Here is a 22,027-nt window from a genome sequence, read left to right on the forward strand (position 1 = left end):
CGGAGGGTACAACAATCTATCTGGAAGACGAAAAAACGCTGGCAGACTGACTTGCTATGGTAGCTTAATCGCACGCATCTGCCATGGCAATTAAACTCCTCGAATGATTAGAGGAAAAGATGTCAAAAGACCCACTGAAAGAGTTCATGATAAACACGATGTGTGACTACAATAACAAGGGATATATTCGCCGGCTGAAGCCACCAATCCGAGCAAGAAAATACGGGCCTGCTATGGAATGCGGCCGCCACAATTAGTGGCATGTCGACTTGTTAACTGACACACTAGCGTCTTTGAAGGATTCAGGGTATAATAATGTGTTCAACGCGTTCAGGGTGTAATAAGACTATCTACTGGCTAGGGATAGAGAAATTTAATTGGCTAGTCAAATCAGAAAAGTCGATTTTACCAGCAATTAATTTATGAATAAATATTACACCCAGCATGGTTCTACGGTTAATTAAAGAAGAAAGGTTACTCAGCAGAAGTCTTCTGGATTATGACGGTAACCGCACACGAGGATCCCAAATAAAACCTTGAAGGAAAAACCTCAAGAACTGTTTCTGAAAGGCTGGATGGAGTGATGGATACCGTATTGTGGTGACCAACTACATGAGGCATACTCAAAAATAGGTGGTCCTAAAGTTATATAAAGTGTTTTTGTCGTGTACGGATTGTCAAACTCCTTCGACCATCGCTTGATAAAGCCCATAACTATTCTTGCCCTATTGACCACGGTCTTAACATGAGAGTCGAATTTATGTTAATCATCACGGATGGCACCTAGATCACTAACTCCATTAAATGTACTGTTAGCACGCTCGAGCGGTAAGTTATCAAAGATATAATAAACCAAGTCGGGAGGGCTTCTTTAGAAGGTCATTACCTTACATATAGAGCAGTTTAAGTTTAAGAGGTTGGCTAGACAACAAGCCTGAAACGCTTTAATGCCAGCTTGTAAGAGATAACATGATGTCATATTTTTATATGCAAGACATACTTTTCAATTGTCAGCATACATTAATTCTTGAGAGGTTCAGAGTATCGAGGTAAGGTCATTGATGATAAGAGTAAGGAGTAGCGGGCCAAGATGACTTCCTTGAGCAACGCCGGAAGTCACTAGAATACGTATAGAAAACAAATTTATGAAAATAACCTTTTGAAGTAAACTCAATAAGGTTAGTGGTTGTAGATCTTTATGCTTCACGATTCCGTGCTGGAAAGGTGAAATAATACAACTACATAAATGTTGCAGTTGAGAAGATACAATTCTCTCGAAAGCATTAGGTATAGCGGATAATTTTGAAATACCCCAATATATATGATTCCTTCCAAATGATCGGAAAAGATGAAGTGTTAACGGACAATTCAAAAAGTTTTAAAACAGGTTTACAAAATACTACTATAGTGTTAACATCGCTACGAAACGAACTTTCTATAATAATTGGATGTAAATGCAGGAAGCAAAATAGATATTCATTTAGAATTGACAAAGTTAAAAGTAATCCTTATAGAAGATAGAATTTTAAGTGGAAAAATTTGATCGAGCAACTGCACAACGGGAGTAATCAGAGTGATTTACCGATTTTTTAAACGTTTTATAAAACTTCTTCAAATTTTTATATCTCTTAATTTCACTTGAGAGCCGAGAGGCCTATCAGGCCTCGCTGGGTGCTCAAGAAGAAGTGTAAGCGGATTGATACTGTGCATAACACTGTTGAACGAATCCAATACGAAAATTAGATCAAGCCATCTGTTTCTTGAATGGCCCATACGATCAACCTGCAGTAAGGACATTCAATGTAAACCATCAATAAGTTCCTTTGACGAAGACGTCAACAGAACGTTTGAGTCTGATGGCGGTGACTATTTAACATCTGAAAGATTCAAGTCCCCAAAAACTACTATCAGAAAATAGGCAGGAGATGTGAATATGACTATGATGACTATTTATCATCTGAAAGATTCAAGTCCCCAAGAACTACTATCAGAAAATAGGCAGGAGATGTGAATAATAGGTGGAAAAGTGAATAGAGAAGGTAAACATAAACATGAAATAAAGATGGAAAAAAGTTCAAATACAACTCTTACAGCCACCAACTCAATCCCTAAGATGGGAAAATCAACGCGTTACGACGAAAGGGTACACTCGACAGCTATGAGTACGCCTCCTCCACTGTGGGAAGCTCGATCACATCTAAGTGGTGTATTTGTGTATTTGGATATAAAAATTGAAGAGTTTGAGATGTTCGGTTTAAACCAGGTCTCATTGAAAGCAGGTAGTGCGACCGACGAGCCTTCTTGCGGCTATAAAATTAATTATTGCTGACGCCCTTTCGGAGCTCCTACGACAGCGGACCGCACGGATAATTCAACTGGTTTTTCGCGTACCGATATCACACTTTTCGGGACATAATTACTGACCACCGTTGACCTTACAACTACCGAAGTAACAAACGAGATGAGCTTTTGTGTAATCGGTGTAATAGATTGCTGAATTGCAGTCAAAGGCTGACGGGTATTAGCCAACGGCAAATCACAAGCAGTAGGCTTTTTAGGCCCAGGAGACACATCCAATAGTTTAAGGCTATTAAATTGGGTGTCCAGGACTGTTAGCTGATCGTTAAATTTACGAATACCAACAATCAGACCCCTAAAGCCACTCCGGTCTGACGCATAAATGCGCGCATTTCACCATCAATCTCCCTACACGTGTCGTAACTAAACTGCAAACCATTTCGTTAGGCAATAGCATCCCCCACTAGACCATTTAGAATGCACGACATTATCACACAGCTGACAAGGATGCCGGATTGACTTGCCATAATTTGCATTTAGCAAGTTTTTAAAGCAGACATGTTTATGTTTCATTATTATGGGTCTCTACATTACATTACGCAGCCAAATGTAAAAAGAGAGTTGAATAGATTGGGTTAATAACGAATAGAGCACTAACAAGCGGCAGAAAGTAAAAAAATATCAAAGCATATGTTGAAAAAAGGTGAGACAGCGCAAGAATACGAGAGTAGTCTATTTTTAGATTGCTTGCTTGCTCAAGAAATCTTGGACATCAGAGAGGCGATGTGCAGTTGAACATAAACAACAACAAAAAGCTTTCCCAGAGATTTAATAACGCAAGCGCAACCAAATAAAAATGCACAAGAACATAAATTTAAAAGAAACAATATTTAAATAATAAAATGCAAAGGCCACAAGCATGCACTCGCGATAAATAAAAAATAATAATATTAATATATAAAATATAAATAAAAACGGAGAGCACAATAAAAAATACGCCTGTTCGCTTCAAGTGGAGAAAGTAATTTTTATGTGTTCGGTAATACATTATAACCTTTTTACCCATTTTTCAGAGTGTAAAAAAGTACATCTGGCAAACAATTGTATTTCTCGCCAATAGGAATTTAACGGATTATTGCTTTTGATAAAAAATACAAATATAATACAGAAATACCAACATAAAATAGCGAAGGTACCAGATGTAGCCTTGTACGAAGTATTCATTATAATGTACACGTTCCCATTGTTGAATTTAAAAATATTTTGTACAAAGGGAAAACATATATTTCCTCACATCGCATCCACACTGAAATAAATTATATGGCATATATAAATATTTTTAAATTTTATTTTTTTTAGTATATAGTTAATTCGTACGTGTCTGTGAGGAAATAAATGTTTATATTGTTATATATATATATAATAAGGGTCGAAGCGAAATGTGGCCAGTGTTAGTTTGTTTATGAGCGCTATGCATCTACGCTTAATCAACAAAAAAGAGTGGACCGCTCAACCGCGGCTCTTACACCCAACCTTCAGCGAAGAGGCTACGGGCTACAGTAAAGATTGCTATTTTGATGTAATTTAAAAACCCACTTTCCGACACCTTGTGACATTAGTGTATATAACCAACAAACGGTCGACAGAACTTTATCTCACAAACAATGAGAAAAAAAGCTGTTAGGTAACACCCAACTTAAAGTCCTCTTTAATCTTTAGTTAGTTTCGCAAGAATCGAGAACAGCGTTTAAATACCCACTGATCACCATCCAAGATTTCTTGATTTTTTTCTATAACACTCCCGTATAAGTACTGTGAACTAGGAGTGCCTTATAGTTAACCTGTGCGCGTCTGGGCATCCAAGCTCACACCTTCGCTGTGGGAACAGTCATTGCACAATAAAGTTCACCTTTCAAAGTGGAACGACATAAATTCCTTCCGTTTAGAAAGCTATGTCACTCTAGAGGGCACGTGGTCTAGCACAAGGACACAGATACACTCTAAACCAGCTCGACAGGAGACCCTTACAAAAAATATTAAAAAAAAACTTGCAAACTTTAATCAAAGAACAACCATCCGTTTTCCGCAGATGTTTGTTAATAATAGATCCAACTACATCAAACATCAAAAACTCTGTCTGAACTATTTCGTGAAAGGGGATCAATTATAATTGTCCAGTCAATATAATTTTTCATGTGTAAGGGTCGGCACATCCCTACACCAGCTGAAACAGAAGGTGTGCTAGTTGGCATTGCCATTATTAACATTTGTCCTTTGCGAACTTGTTACAAGATACATGCGCTCATCGATGCACGAAGCTCACCTTTGAAAGACTGTTCTATTGCATCAAGCGTTCCATTCATCCAGCTTGTTCAGCAAACCCTTCTCAACAAGACTGAGAATGCAAATAAAAACCTCTGCCTCCAATCTAGTAGGCAATTTGCATCCTCACAGCATTTTGAGGGTTCTACGATCTTCGGTTGGGTCCCTACTGGCCCAGTTCACAATAATTTCTGGCAGATCTGGCAGCAAAACTGGCAAAGAGTTAGACCCCCTTGGTGAAAATAAATTTACTCGCACCACCAAAAGGGATAAGACTGACAGATATATTGTTACGTTACCCTTCTAACTTAAAACATTCGAGGTTCATTGCACTCGCTAAGTCTCTGAGAAACGAAAGACGTTTTATGAGAAAACGGCTCAGTGATAAGAACTACCTGGACTTGGATCTTATGAAACAAATCCCTCCTAAGACCGATTTTAATAACTTTTATCTTCCTCATTAAGCTGTATTTAAGCTAGACAGCGCCACCACAAAGTTTTGCGCTGTGTTGAACGCATTTAGCCCTTCATCAAATACCAAAAGTATGAACGATGTCCTACACACAGGATTTGTTCTTCTATCCCATTTAATTATCCAGATCCTAAAATGTGGTCTTCTGCCATTTTTTCCACAAAAATATTATTAAAATGTATCAACAAAACCGTGTTAACTCCAAGCACAACTCATTTCAAAGAATTCTCTACCGGAGTAGTGATGGCGAGATCGGTGATTATTTGCTCAACACCGTCACCTTCGTTGTCAACTGCGCTTTGATTCCTGGAGATTCGGGTCCTGCAACAACTGACGTTCACCCACAATACTCTTTGGCGAGCGACTAAGCAGTGATATTCCAAGAGAACATCTACTCGAGCCGAATTCTTCGAAATTGAAGAAGATAACCATGCAACGACTCTACATATACGCTGGAAAGCAGACACAGATGAGTTCCGTTTCTCCGAATTCGTAAAAGCACTTGGAGTCATAGCATATTTGCACCGTTTCATACCGTTGTCAAAAACCGGATAATCAATTGCCGAAGGACATCTACAGCAGTGTGGTATCCGAAGTGCAACAGCGGCATGCTGCACATACTCAACGCGTTGAGTAGTACCCAAGCAGTATCAGTGTTGGTTTGATAAACAACTTATACCAAGCTTAAGTGCTACCATTAATCTTAATCCGTTTATTGATCAAAATGGAATCATGCAAGCACGCGGGCCTGTGAGAGCTTCGGAGTCTCCTTCCTTATGAAAGCACTGTCACATGTCTCCTCCTTCGCTTTACGCATCGCATCTCCCTCCATGCTGGACACCAGATGATGATGCGCCTAATCTGGATTTTGAAACAGAGGCATCTCGTCAATGCCACTATAAATTTTTGTCGATTATACTTGAAAGAAGTTGCAAAGCAAAGTTCTCCCGTCCGTTCAGGCATGCAGGCGTTAATTTCACTGGGACTTTCGACATCAAAAAAAAAAACAGCTCGAGCATGCTTCATCCTTCCGAGGAGTCGCATTAATTTTGCCTTGGCAATGGCCCCGGGCTTTCTGTAACCCTCATTTTTGTAAAAGCTGTTTGTACCGCATATTTCAGCACAAATGGGCCCAAGGACACGATAATTTAAGTTATGCTCCAGACTGAGATTTAATTCTTACCTCTATAACACAAATCAAGAAAAAATTGTCATTGCACTCTGTTAGGAAGCAGAGAAATAATGTCGATATACGACATAACATTGTGATTTACAATTTTCCATACTTATGTACCAAAATTTTCTACATCTTTCTATTGAATCGGTATTATTAATGTTACTCGTAAGTTTTTCAATTTGTTTTCTTTTCCATTTAATCTTAGAGGGTCTCAGATCACACTTTCAATGTAGCTGTAAAAGTTCCAAAATTTCAAAAGAATCTCACCTCTAACACTCGAATAATACGAATAAGGTCTTCGTTTTTCCATCGGTATAACATACATTATCTGCGCAGGATGTCCTTTTTAAATATATAAATTGCTAAAAAAAAATTATAAACAATATAGAATACATTAATAAGGCCGTTTGGAGCCGATCTATGCAGTCTGACAGTGTTGTTTGACAATATATTTAATAGCTGAATCCTTTCACAGGCAATAACTACTAATAACATTGTCGAGAAAGCTGATAAGTAAAAAAAATAATGTAGTAGGATACGTACGTTGTACATATATAAGGCTTTTTAACCTAGTTATCCTGTGGATGTGCTCAATAGTGTAACAGGCTTGAACACCCAGCAATGTGTAATAGTTCCTATAGGTGGTCTCATCTGCTAGGTAGCATATTAATTAACGATCTTATCTATTTACTTATGACAAGCATGACATTGATAAAAAGGGGAAAGCGTCACTTTAAAGCAGAGTTGATCGAACATGGATGTAAGTGAATGTTTCAAAAATTAAATTATGAAATGTACATACATATAAAAAAATGGCTATTAGAATCTCAGAAGTGGGATATTAACATGGAAACGGGATATATAACCGTTAATGATACACAAGGATTGGACTTTTGGATGTGTCCACAACATTCTCCAAGGCCGAAACAAGTAGTACCGCATGATGGACGGAACTGGCAATAAGTAGGAGCCGACAGACAGTTAGGCACGACAATGAAATATTATGTACTATCACTAACCGAACAACATATAGACTGGACATCATATAGAAGAAACATCTGGTCCAAAATCGCGAGTAAGGGAGTAAGATATAAATATGATGTATTTTTGAATCGCTAACTCTACAGGAAAGTGCTTGGCGCACTCTCTTACTCTCAGCCCTCAATGATCTCTCTTTATGTTTAGAGATCGTTTAAATGTGTGTGTGTGTGTATGTGTCCGACAAGCAAAACTGCGCACAAATTTTTCTCAAATGCTGAGGCATTTCTACCCTTTTGAAGGCACAAGTAATATGAAATAGAGAAAGGGTTTCCCACGTCGATGCGAAATTCTTGCATTTTAGCTCGCTATCGTTGGTAAAGGTATCCAAGCGTTGCCATGTGTGCATTTAAAATATTTTGGACCAGCTCTTCACGCATATTTTGTATATGAAAAGAAGCATTTATGCGCTTGTGTGCCTGTTGCTTGCCTGCCTGCCTGACACCGATGCAAATTTAACAAGATTTTAGGATTTCTAATTTTCGACCTCTACACACAGACACTCACATACAAATGTCTGTGAATGGGCTGATCACTTAATCAATACACTCAAAAGACTCATAATTGGCGCCCAACTAGTGGTAGTTTCGATTACCCACGCGATTCCAAAGAAAAAAATTCTTACAACGTGAACATTAAGTCGCGGTCACACCAACAGTGCCCCGCAGTGAACATAACAAAAATAAAATAATAATAATAATAATAAGCTAATAACTAATAATAATAATAGTGACAGTGAGTTAACAAATGCAGTTGCGCAGTGAACACTACAACAAGAAGCAATAAGCTGCAGTTACAGTGTATTAGCGATCATAATCTCGTGATTCACAAAGGTGCGCTCAAGCGCAGTGCGATTTACATATATTTTTACACCGAAGCCACTAGAGCTCTTCGGGAAGTGAGGACTGTGGCGAAGGGAGCGACTACGAATAACAAGTGCGTGACTGCGGCGTTGGACCCGCAAACGTGGCTAGTGTAGTGACTAAAATAAATCATAAAAATCATGTAAGTGGGCACTTTAGCCAAATCTGTTATTAAATCTGATCGAATTTAAAAAAACAAGTAAGAGGTTCCAGTCGGGAGCTCCCGACTAGGGGATAACCTGAACCCTCTTATTCCAACACCAAATAAATTAATAAAAAAAAAGTTCCCTTGACAGGGCTCGAACTCGCAACTGACCGCATTACTTGCTGTCGACTCTACTTCACAGCCACACCAGCAAAAAAAAAAAAATAATAATACTTTCCCCGGTAGGGCTGGTAATCGCGACAGACCGCACCACTTGCTATGCCTCTATTCAGCAGCCACACCAACAATTAAGTACTTATGATAAAAAAGGAATAACCATGCTATTAGAATGCGAAGAAGACGCGCATGAATGTGTGTGTGTACATGTATACAGAAATTCTTAAAGCTGCATCCCCATTCAATTGCGCAGTTGCGTATAGCTTTGGTTTTTCTTAACCGATCTTTATGAAATTTTCTACAGTATATCTTATTATACCATAGAATATTTGTGTATTCTGAAAAGGTCAATTGCATTTAAATTGTGGTTTAAATTGGTTGGCAATAAAAGCTGGGCTATTAACTTGATTTATAGCTCTGGGGTGGTAGCGGGGAGGTGGCGATAGGTATGAAATTAAAGATACTTGAAATATCTATAATATTCTAGAAGCAACATATCATGTTTGGTGGCTCTAGTTCTTATTATTTACTCAATTTGCTGGATCTGCGCGGGAACTAGGAGCATCTACATCTAAAATTTCAAGTCTCTAGCTCTTATAGGTTCTGAGATCCTTGCGTTCATACATACGGACGGACGGACGGACAGACAGACGGACATGGCTAGATCGACTCGGCTATTGGTACTGATCAAGAATATATATACTTTACGGGGTCAGAGATGCTTCCTTCTGCCTGTTACATACATATGGATTTTGCACAAATACAATATACCCTTATAACCATTTTTAATGGGTTCAGGGTATAAAAAAAAAACAAAAACAAAAGAAACAAAGAGAGGAGAAATCTTGCATGCGGTATATTTTACAACAAATCATCTGCTAGAGTAAGAACAAAAGTTTTTTGAGAATTCAATTTGAAAGCAGTAAACAAATTTTGTAAAAAAAAAATAACTAAAAAAAAATGTATTTGTGTTTCTTTTTATGCCACTCTAAAAATTGTGCTGCAACGGCACATACTTTCTTGCTTATGCACTTCTCGTGGTTCAGAGCGGTGGCGTAATTCGACCCATCTTTCGTCTTTCTGTTTTGTTTTTACGTCCGCTAGACCGCGCGTGCATTTATTTGTTTTTGCTTTTAATGCCCAGGAAATTATCTTTCGGTCAGTATAGGACCCCCGCAAGAACTCTAGCGACTCGGATTCTGACTGTGACAACCGCATCAGAATCCCTGCTCCACGACTTGCCCCTGCAGTCCCCCAACTTCGAACAAAATGGATCCAGAGCAACTTAGAGAGATATGCCCTCACAGAACAAGCCAATGCAAACCAGCAAAGAGAGCAGCTATTAGTGCAGAGAATTGATGAATTATCCGAACAAATGGCAGCAGCAAACGTTGCTGCCCACAAGTAGTAGCGTATGCTGCTATTGAGATCAGAAATGACATTCGCTGCGACGAGCCACTAGACGCCGTCAATTGCTTACCGACCAGTAGATTGTCCATTCACAATCCACTCGATTCATGGTAAAACTAGAATCACGCAAAAATGTTTTGTGCCAATGTTCAACATAAAGGCAACATTTTTTCTTTTATCGGACCTGTCAACTTTCGATGGAATAATAGGCCTCGACCTGTTAACACAGGCAGCTGCATCGCGTTGCTTAGTGTCAGGTCAGCTTAAATGAGGTTCAGAAATTGAACAAATAAAGCACTAATGTCAATTTCACTAACGTAGATTTCTCAGATGCACCTCTTTAGTAAAGAACAAATTCCTGAAACTGCTAAAAGACAGGAAAAGGGCCTTTGCAGACCCCAATGAGGCCTTACCACACAATACGTCGGTGGTGGCCACTATAAGAACAATAAATGAGGAACCCATGAGGGTTGACGTTGGACCTCAAGTCTGGCTACAATCAAACCATGCTCGCAGAACGCGATCGTGAGAAAATTTCCTTCTCAGTAAATGGGAAGAAGTATGAGTTTCGAAGACTCCCGTTCGTCTGCAAAATGCAGCCAGCATCTTTCAAAAGACCATTGACGATATCTTGCGAGAGCAGATCGGCAAATTTTGCTATGTCTACGTGGATGACGTGATTATCTTCTCTGAAGATGAAGAGTCACATGTCAAACACGAAGACTGGGTCCTGAAGAGCTTATATGAGGCAAATATAAGGGTGTCAATAGAAAAATCACGCTTTTTTAAGAAAAGTGTGAACTTCCTTGGGTTTATAGTCACTTGCAACAGCGCGACAACAGACCCGGAAAATGTGAAAGCCATACAGGACTTCCCAGAGCCGAAAACGCTTTTCGAAGTCAGGTCATTTCTGGTTCTCGCAAGTTATTATAGATGTTTCATTAAAGACTTCGCAGCAATAGCAAGGCCTATTTCGGAAATTCTAATATGGGAAAATGGAACAATCAGTAGGCATAGAAATTGGAACATTCAGGTGCAGTTCTTCGAAATGTTATATTATGTTATTATTATTATGTATGTTATATTTTGGCATCAGAAGATGTCATGCTGAGATATCCCGACTTTAAAAAAGCATGCGAATTAACAACCGATGCTTCGGCCTATGGCTTAGGCGCAGCTCTTTCCCAAGAGGGGCGTCCGATTACAATGATTTCACGAACATTGAAAGACAGAGAAGTTAATTATGCTACCAACGAGAGGTAGCTGTTGGCTATTATATGGGCGCTTTCCAAGTTGCGACATTACCGGTATGGGGTCAAGGACATAAACATTTTCACTGATCACCAACCGTTAACCTTCGCAGTATCGGAGTCAAACCCTATTGCGAAGATTAAACGATGGAAAGCGCGCATCGATGAGTCGAGTGCGCGGATTTTCTACAAACCTGGCAAAGAAAACCTGGTTGCAGACGCTTTGTCCAGACAACAACACAATGTGGTAGAAGGACAAGAAATCGTGTCTTGTGCGTCAACGATCCACAGTGAGGTTTCTTTGACTCACACCATTGAAACAACAGATAAGCCTCCGAATTGCTTTCAAAATCAGATAGTATTGGAGGAGGCGCTTTCCTTTGAAGCGCAGTTTTATACTGTTTGGGAACAAGAGACGGCACTCGATAAGCTTTACATGCAAGGAGTCTTTATTAGATGAGCTGGGAGACATAATCATACCAAGTGGTGTAAACGCATTTCACTGCGACTTGCACACTCTCGCGATGATACAAGACGAATTGGTTCGAAAATTTCCAGCTACAAAATTCTGGCACTGCAAGAATCGTGTGGTTGACATATTCGGGGTTGAGGAAAGAAGAGAAATCCTCACAGCTGAGCACAATAGAGCACACAGGTCTGCTCAAGAGAACTTGAAACAGGTTCTCCCCGAATACTTCTTCCCGAAAATGGCCGAACTAGCGAACGAAATTGTGCAAAACTGCAAAACGTGCGCTAAGGCCAAATACGATAGACACCCTAGAAAACAAGAGTTGAGTGAAACACCAATCCCGTCGCATGTTGGAGAGATGCTACACATAGACTTCTTCTCGACTGACAAAAAATTTTTTCTTACTTGCATCGACAAGTTTTCAAAATTCGCTGTCGTACAGCCTATCTCTTCAAGGACCATTGCTTCAGCTCATGAACTTTTTTCCAAATCGATATACTGTGAAAATGAACCAGCATTGAATTCACAGACGATTTCAACCATGCTGTACAATAATTTTGGAGTGAGTATGTCAAACCCTTGCATAGTGTGTCGAATGGACAAGTAGAGCGCTTTCATAGCACGTTGTTAGAGCTTGCCAGATGTTTAAAAATCGACAAGAACATAAGCGACACCGTTGGGGTCATTTCACTGGCAACTGCGGAGTACAATAAATCAGTCTACTCGGTCATTAAAAAAAGACCAGTTGACGTTGTTCAAGCACATCCGGATGAGCCTCAACAAGAAATACAACGCAAAATTAAAGATGCACAGATCGCGCTCAGAACTAAAGAGAACGCCTACCGGCAGAATAGAGTCTTTGGTCGGTGAAAAGGTTTTAGTCAAGTCCAACCGAAGGCTTGGAAATAAACTCACGCCATTGTGCGAGGAAAGAACTGTACAAGCGGACCTGGGGACCACGGTCCTCAGGTCGCTAATTAACCACTGTTGTCGGTGGAATTTTCCAAATCGCTGAAACACGTATTTATAAAGTTCTTATGTAGAGCTCTGAAAAAAAGTTTGAAGCAATTTGGGCACCACTTAAAAATGTAGAGCTCTGAAAAAAAGTTTGAAGCAATTTGGGCACCACTTAAAAATGCGCCCAAAAACTCTTTTAGCCGCATTTATTCCGAGGATGTTTTGATTCTGAGAAAAATGAGAAACACGTCTAAAATGAAACGCGAAACGTCATCCCCCAAATCTTAAGCCCCCATTTCCGCAAAGGAGGAATACACTTTTGGAAAAGTGTGAAATATCCCTTAAATGAATTTGAACAAAGAACTTTGAAATTGAGTTTGAGACCGATCGGATAGTAGACAAAAAAGTGTCATACAAACGTTTTTCGCAATTTTTCCATACTTGCGGGTGGTAAAGTAACTACAGCACGGTTTTGGCTGTGCGTTGATCACCAATCAGTCAGTCAGGACAGACAGTTTTATTTATGGAGATACAGATTTATCAGCTAGCAATTTTTATTATTTATGTAAATATAATTAAAGTCCATACTTTACAATAATTATTTTACTTAATATTTATATTCATATGTGAATACAAATTTGAAATAGGTCATGCTCAGCGCTTGAAAACTAACAAAATTGATTTAATTGGCAACAAAATCCAGTTCACATGTGTTCTTATTTTGATGTAATCATGCATAATTCGAAATGCATTAATACAAAATATGTGCTTGCTTTTGGGGAGCCGAGAGGCAGTCAGATGACGTGTCGTTTATAGTTGGAAGAGTTGGGTGGTACTTATCTTAGTGTTTAAATTGTTTTTGGTAAGGCAAACTGGATTAATATTTGCGTATTCAATGGTTTAATAACAGTGAAGATGCAACGGAACTCGCAGATGTACCTAGCAGGAGCATTGTGTATTTGGTGTAAAAGGCACAACTCAAACTGAATGTAAGTAAGACTGTGCTCTACTAAGGGACAAATTGTTTAATAGAATATATTAGGAATATAGATTGTTAGGCTTTAATTTGTTAGATAAAGAACGAATATATGCAGAAACATTTAAAACAATTTTAGATGTTAATTTAAAAAGAACATGTCGCTTATATAAGCATTTTACACACAGTCTCATTAGAAACAGTGTAAGTATTTCATTGGAGAACAATAAAAAGTGATGATAAAGATAAGTTCATACAGTTGGTCGAATGAATATATGTAAAGGCGATAAAACCTTTTGGTTACATTAATTGAATTTTAAAGTCAAATTCTACAACCCTTACCACAAGTAAAATATTTCGATTTTGGCAAGAGCTGCTTTATTTAGTATACATAAGAAAGTGAATATTCAGATGCGCTGCTGAAGGCTAGAGAGCTCGACCTGGAAAAAAGTTATACATACTCTCTGTAATTTGGTTAAATTCTAAATTAGTGTTAACAGACTTATCAACGACAAACAAGTAAGAGATTCAGTCAGGAGCTCCCGACTAGGGAATACCCTAAATCATCTTATTACAACACTAAATAAATTTTTAAAAATTTTCCCTTGGCAGGGTTCGAACTCGCAACTGACCGCATTACTCGCTGTCGACTCTACTCAACAGCCACTCCAGCAAAAAAAAAAAAAAATACTTTTCCCCGTAGGACTCGAACTCGCGACAGACCGCACCACGTGCTATGCCCCTACTCACACTTATGAGAAAACAACCAACTAAAATAGCATTACAGGTAAAAGTCGCAATTACCATCCTGTTAAAATGCGAAGCAGATGCGCATATTTAACTTTGGTTTGTTCCTAACCGATCTGTATGAAATTTTCTACAGTATATATTTTTGTACCATTGAATATTTGTATATTCTCAGAAAGTCAATTGCATTTAAATTCTGGCTTAAATTGATTGGCAATCAAAGTTAGTTTATTAATTTAATTTATAGCTATATATAGCTCTAGCTCTTATTATTTATCTAATTTGTTCAAAAAACAGGATGTCGATATCGATTTTTATCGATTGCTTAGAAAAGGAGGCACTAGGAGGACCTACATCTAAAATTTCAAGTCTCTAGCTCTTATAGTTTCTAAGATCCTTGCGTTCACACATACGGACAGACAGACGGACTAGAATAGAATATATATACTTTATGGGGTCGGAGATTGCTTTTGCACAGTTACAATTACCCATTTACCCATTTTTAATGGGTTCAGGGTAGAAAATATCAAAATGTATTAATTTATGTGATGCCAGATCGCCACAGTACCCCCTTCTAGACTTTAAGTTGTGAAACGAACGGGGAATCTAACTGTGCGGCGAGGCCTTGTGCATTGTTGAAGCAGTATATGTGTGGTGTCCTTGGATGCGTCTTGTTGTTGACATAAACGATGTTGCTTCTGAGTTGGTTGTCGTTGACTGTTGCTGTTTTCCTGAATCCAGGTTTACTGATAAGTATGTTGAAAAAATTGGTTTATTTTGATTTTACTTCGAATGGTCCGTCCTAGGGCGTTTGAAGCTATGCACGAAATTAATCAGCTAATTGCTTAAAGATTTTAATGAGTCGTGTTTGGAAGTTTTGAATTGTTCCGATTTCGCGTATCATCTCTGTTAGATGCTTGGCGATAACTGTTTGTGGTTGAAATTGACTAGAGTTGTTGAAAACTTATTCAGAAAGACGAAGAGCTGTGCCATAAACAAATTGTCTGCCTTTCTCCGTGGTAATGCGTGCTGGAACTCAAATGTTGGGACTCCTCCGTGGGCAGTGCCATGTATATTGCTAATAATATTTCTTCGATGGGGCTGCGGTATGAATGGTCGCACTATGGAAGCAGAAAAAACGTATCAGATTGGCGTACTTGATTGCGGTAAGTTGATAGATTAAGTAGCTTTTTTTAGCTCTGGACAACTTGCTTGTGAAATAGCAATCTTATTGTAATTGATGATGTTCAATAATTTCGATGCGAGAGGGTATATTAACAGTTATGTTATCGACATCTGTGCAGAATTGATGTCGTGACTTGTTCGATAAAATCTAGCTGACGAAGCTGCCGTGGAGAAGCCTTTTCAGACTTTTGAGTAAAATCGTATACCAATGGTTTATGGGCAGTGTGGAATTCAAACATTTTACCTTCGAGGTAAATTGCTATTAGCTGTCGATCATATGTTCTGTAACTGCGTTGTGCGTCAGTAAGTTTAACAATAAGAAATCCCATTGGCTGAAGCTCATTGTTGACGATCTGGTGCAGTACAGCACTAACGGCTGTATCGAAAGCGTCCGTGCATCTGGAGCAAGATATACCAAAAGTGTGTGATGGTTTTAACTTTGTCTGGTAATGGTTTGATGCCACTATGATCGATCAAATGCATTTGCTACAGTTGATTTTGGGAGGAAAACGCCGAAGTCGTTTAGAAACTTGCCGAAGATGGATTTAGTGTTGCTCCATATTGTCTGATGCATCGACGATATCATCTATATAGACGAAAACAAAGTCCAAGCCCCTTACTGCGGAATACATGTACCTTGGGAAGGTTTTTGCAGCGTTGTACAATCAAAATGTAAAATCAAATAATCCAAATGGTGCGGTTATTGGAGTCTTTGTGATGCCGACTCGTTCTATGAGGATCCGGTGATATACACGGTTAAAATACATTTTTTAGAACATTTTCTTACACTGAAAAATATGTGTACAACCATGTATGTGTGGAAGTGGATTCCCATTCGAAACAGTGCGGTAACCACCACATGGCCGCTATTCCCCTGTTGCCTTCGGATCATGTGCAACGGCGATGGGTATTCACTTTTTGATGGTCGGCACACCTATTTTAAGCAAGAACTAGAATTCCATTTTGGCAGCCTCTGGAGTGAGTCGAAGAGTACTTGCAAATGCAGGCGGGCCTTTTTTCTCAATACAGTGAGTTACACTAGATGTTGTGTGCTTGAGTGCTAAAGCATTGAGTTGTGTGATGTCCCTGAATTCCTCCTGCAGTCGGGCAAATATGTAGGATGCGTAAAATGTTATAAATGTTGTTGAAGATCGAAGGCAGCAGACACTTTCACTTGCTATCAACGTTTGAGCGTCGACTAATTTCCTATATTTAATATTGACAAGAATGTTATAGTGCTGTAGAAAAGCTGATTCAAGGATTGGAAATTTTGTTGATGATTTAGGGCTTAGAGGCGGTAAAGAAACTTTCCAGTTCCCTATAAGATTTAATTAGATTTGTCTACAGTTGCGAAACCAATGTATGAATTACTAAATAAAGATAGAGTCTTTAAATTCGAACAAAAACAGCTAAATTGGGTTTAAAACTTGAAAGACAAAATTGGGTCACAACGTATCATCTTACGTGGCAAACTATTGGTTAGCTACTATTCCGACGAATGTGTGCCGTCTAGCTTGAATCCAACGTGTTTGACTGTTTAATGTGTGCCTCTACATCCAGGTTGGGAAATCTAAATTACCATAGCAAAGTGTGCGTAGACATATAACACATGACCTTGAACATCTTTCTTATACCCTCCTCAGCAAGATCGTGAATTTGGAGCCACTGTTCAACAGACAGGCATTAAAAGATGCGAGCGTGTCTTTCCAAATTTCTCCTCTTGGTGATGTTCTTTTTTTTCGATTTCATAGCCCACTCATTGCAGACGCCGCCGACGATCACTTACCTAATTTCGCTTTTATAAATCCTTTGTAGCCAAGTTGTTGGCATGGAGCCCGTGCATCCACGCGTCCGGGGTATCCATGTGTAGGGTTCGCTGATGATGACTACGTTAATAACTGCTCTGCAGTGATTGATGTTAAATTGAAAACAGTTTTGTAAGCCCTCTTTTAGTTTGGGCAGCTTCTGCACTCAGTTGTATATCATGCATCAGTAACATTTTTTCTCAATCTTTCTGGGTATGCGGCAATAGCAGCTTCTAGCAGCTTCGGACCGAGTCTCTGTTGCAGTGCCACACAATGTATGCTACACCATAGATCGTAATGGTGCTCGGCATTGTTGTCGCAAGGATCTCAATACCTATAAGAGCCAGAGACTTGAAATTTTAGATGTAGGTCCTCCTAGTGCCTGCGTAGATCGAGTTTGTTTCCGATAATCGATAACTTACTCCGTTTCCAAACAATCGATAAATATCGACATCCTGTTTTTTGAGCGAATTGGGTAAATATTAAGAGCTAGAGTCACCGAACATGATATGTTGCTTCTAAAATATTATATGTACGTTAAGTATCTTTCATCTTATACCTATCGCCACCTCCCCGCTACTACCCTAGAGCTATAAATCAAGTCAACTTTTATTACCAACCAATTTAAGCCATAATTTAAATGTAATTGACTTTTTCAGAATACACAAATATTCGATGGTACAATTGAAAAATTTCATAAAGATCGGTTAAGAAAAACCCAAAGTTAGCTTTAAGAATTTCTGTATACATGTACATACACATGCACTTCTGCTTCGCATTCTAACAGCAATGTAATTGCGACATTTTTCTGTAATGTTATTTTAGTTTCTTTTTTTATGATAACTACCTAATCATTGGTGTGGCTGCTGAGTAGAGGCATAGCAAGTGGTGCGGTCTGTCGCGAGTTCGAGCCCTACCGGGGAAAGTATTTTTTTTCCTGGTGTTGCTGTTGAGTAGAGTCGACAGCAAGTTATGCGGTTAATTGCGAGTTCGAACCATGCCAAAGGAACTTTTTTTTAAATTTATTTGGTGTTGGAATAAGAGGGTTTAGGGTATGCTCTTGTCGGGAGCTCCCGACTAGAACCTCTTACTTGTTTTAAACTGTATAGGTGCATATAAATAATTAAATTCAACTGAGGTGGCTTTGGGACAAATATGTGAGCCCATTTAAAACAGAAATCATCACTTATCAATATGATAATATAATATTATATTGCCAAAAAATTTGAAAATGTTTAAAGTTTTCCTTTGCAGAGTCATGTGTTGACTAGCGGGTATAGCCCTGCCTTGCTAGTGGCACGTATATGCTTTCAAGCAAACGTTTTCTTCCAATTTACCACTGTTGCGGGTGGAATTTCCCAAATCGTTGAAACACGCATACGTTATTTTTTTATGTAGAGCTTTTATAGAGAGTAAAATAATTTTGAAGCAATCGGTAAAAATTAAAAACATCAACAAAAAAAACTTTGTCTTACACTTTTTAACGAAAATTCTTTGATTCTGCGAAAAATGTAAAACAGGACTCAGATATTTTTTCTTATGGATTATTGGAAATGAATTTAAGCGCGAAACTTCACCCACTAAATCTTTGACACCCATTTCCATCAAGAAATAGATTTTTCAAAAAGTGCGAAACACCCCTCAAATGAATTTGAGCAAAGATCTTTGAAATGTAGTTTGACGTCGATCCAATGGTTAACAAAAATGTTTCACACCAACGTTTTTCGCTAATTAACCACTGTTGTCGGTGGAATTTCCCAAATCTCTGAAACACGTATTTAATAAGTTTGAAGGAAATCGGCCACCACTTATAACTGCGCCCAAACAATTTTTGAATCGTATTTATACCGAAGTAGTTAAAATTTTGAGGAAAATGTAAAACACGTCTCAAATGATTTTGCATATAGATCTTGAAAATGAATTTGAGCGCGAAACGTCATTCACCAAATCCACTATACACCAGCTTCCTATCTCTTACGTTGATCACCAATCAATCAGTCAGTCAGTCAAGACAAACAGTTTTATATAAAGAGATAAAACATTCTCAATCAGTGCGATCACAGTCGACGATAGATAATAAGTTCTCGCTTATTTTTGAAAGCAATTGTGTGTAAATACGCTCTACTTAGTAGTAACATGTGTGGAGATCCGACTTTCGAAAAAATGGCATGTTTTATGCAAAAGCAATATATTTCACTATAGTAATTAAAAACGAATTTTGAAAAGAGTTCGGGCCGATCCGCCCATTGCTTACATAAATGTATTAAAAATTTAATGTATGTTAAGTTCAGGGCGGAACGAGAGCGAGTTTGCCTCGCTTCATCGCCGTAAATTTATTTAGGCTTAAGAAGCTTGAAGTTTAAGTCAGTTGTCGAAGTATAACTAAGCTGATCAGCACGAAGCGCATAAAATCGACTTCTTTTAAAGACACCTGTTTTTCTATTAATAACAAATTTTCAGAAAGAATAAGACAAGCTTAATTTACAACACCGATTTTAGCTTTAATTTTCAAGTCCTTACATATGCTATTTTCCTTCGCGTGCTTTATAATGTGTTTCTAAGTTAAGTAAACAAAATGTCTCACACATTAACAAATGCCCGTGCCTTATCTCAAAAAAGGAATATAAAGGTAGCTTGGGTAATCGTGAAATAGTAGCCGAATCTTTCATTTGCTTTTACGTATATTCGCAAGAGGCTTTTGACTTTTGGCGATAGAACATCGTTCTGAAATTAGCAATGCGTGCAATGACGAATCACCAATGCGCATGTGACATCAAAACTGAGGGTTGTTGTAATTGCGAAAATAAAGATTTTTGGTGACTGCTTGACTTTGTTTAAAATACGACGAGCAATTATTTAAGATAACTCAAACATGCTTATGCTTCAACATTTTGATTTCAGTTTTGTTGATCTATCAATTGTTTAAACAACAAAATAAAGTCAGTTTTTCAATGTTATACCTTTTAACCTTCAAAATGCAATTTTACTTTTATTTTTGCACAGCGTATGCTGGAGAGAAGTTCTTGTTTCAGTGGCATTCATGCATCTATGTTTGTATGTGTAAATTATGCAGGCATGAGTCCTTAAAAATGTATATGTATGTGCTGTTATTTACTGCAGTGATCTTTCTGTCGAAGATGTGTGCGGGTCCATTAACGAAGTGATGGCGTATTCACAAGCAACAAAATATTAAACTAGCAAAACAGTGTCAACAGTGACAAAGAACCAAAATTTGCTGAAACGGAATGAAGAACGATGTATGAATGTATTCCTTAGTCGGGAGCTCCCGACTAGAACCTCTTGTTAGAATTTAAACATGGCGAAATCTCGAAAAGGGTACCTAAAATGGAGCCCTTACTTCGAAAGCGCAATTTTTGAGTTTTCGAAAAACTTTACGGCGCTTATGTAAATTAAAGAAGTTCGATCAGGTGTTTATTTAAAGAAGCGGTACTTTTGTCACTCACATGTTACCGACAACCAGTGGAACACCAATATGTGAAATTTGAAAATGTGACATTAATTAAACTACTAGACAGACGCTATAATTCATTGAAATTCATTAACCTAGTGGTGTGAGCCGCGTTTATGCGCATTAAAATAAACAATTTGAAACTAATGGCGATAGTTATACCAAAGACAATACAAACACTAAAATGAGTAATGCCATGCAACAAAATGCTACTATGCAGCTTGATTTTTTGAAAATTGAAAACGAAATCTGTAGCATTACGCTCTCACAGCCGGGAGAACGAAAAAGCTAAAAATAGAATTTGCTCTCAGCTTCGGCTCTATGAGGGCCGTGCAAGCAATTATGTTTGTATGCGTGTGAATATACATACATAACAGCATATTTGAATGGGTTGTTATCCACTGCTCTGGCAAAATCTCTGGCTGGCAAAGAAACAATTTTCTTAATTTTTTAGCGCAGTTCACGACCCACCCAAAATTTCAGTTGATATATGAATGCATTTTGTGTACTGAATTTGGCTCCGTACAAAATATGTATTTTTAAGTCGATGCAAATATTTATGTAATTTATTATATTTGAAATTATTAATTAAATTATTATTATTTTTTAGTAATACAAAATAAATTGAGGAAATAAAAGTGCAAATTTGTTGTTTTCAAAAATAAATTTAATTAATTTTTATTTTTTTTATTTTATTAATTTTTGTTCGAATTATAAAGAACAAAGTCGCCGCTCGAATTAGCTACCGATGCAAAGTCGGTACCCAGGGAACACCGCGAGGAGGCCATTATAATTATAATGGGGTCATAACTAAATACGACCTTATATAAGTTCTTAAATTTTCCTGTAAAATTATTTGCTAATATCTAGAGTAATATATCATTTAAATTAATCATGAATTTCTTGGATAAAGCACAAGCAATTTGCGTCGATCGTAAGTTCTAAACTTTTTCGCTCAATGTACTTCGAAAACGAAGCGACGCAAAGCAGCATCGACCAGCTTTGCTGAAGGCAGGCTGGCGACTAACTTCGAAGCTCGTGTCAGCATCAGCAAGCCGCGACTTCGGCATTCGTTCGTCTGATCTTTGGAGAACGAACAACCAGTCGGCAGGCATGCCATGCTGTACGAAGCCTCAAAGGCCAGATGAAAGGCCAGGCTAGAAATTTTGCGTCGCATTCAAATGTATGGGCGTTTCTCATCTTAGTGTTTATATTGTCTTTGGTATGACCATGTACATATGTATCTTCAACAAGCTTACGATTAATT

The 22,027-nt window shown here is 38.2% G+C and overlaps 1 protein-coding gene across 5 annotated transcripts in view; it reads right to left on the minus strand.

The window, feature by feature from the left end:
* Positions 1-22,027, minus strand: part of MFS17 (Major Facilitator Superfamily Transporter 17) — a 46,743-nt gene that overhangs the window by 20,726 nt on the left and 3,990 nt on the right. For 4 of the 5 annotated variants that reach the window (XM_070210921.1, XM_032433284.2, XM_032433286.2 and 1 more), the window contains exon 2: positions 6,537-6,631. The exons of the other annotated variant lie outside the window; for it this stretch is intronic. In XM_070210921.1, the coding sequence (XP_070067022.1) occupies positions 6,537-6,594 (58 nt within the window). In that variant the 5' untranslated portion in view covers positions 6,595-6,631. The remainder of the gene's footprint in view (positions 1-6,536; positions 6,632-22,027) is intronic. 5 annotated transcript variants of the gene reach the window in all.

This window comes from Drosophila virilis, unplaced genomic scaffold (assembly GCF_030788295.1).
Source record: "Drosophila virilis strain 15010-1051.87 unplaced genomic scaffold, Dvir_AGI_RSII-ME tig00001590, whole genome shotgun sequence".
NCBI lineage: Eukaryota > Metazoa > Arthropoda > Insecta > Diptera > Drosophilidae > Drosophila > Drosophila virilis.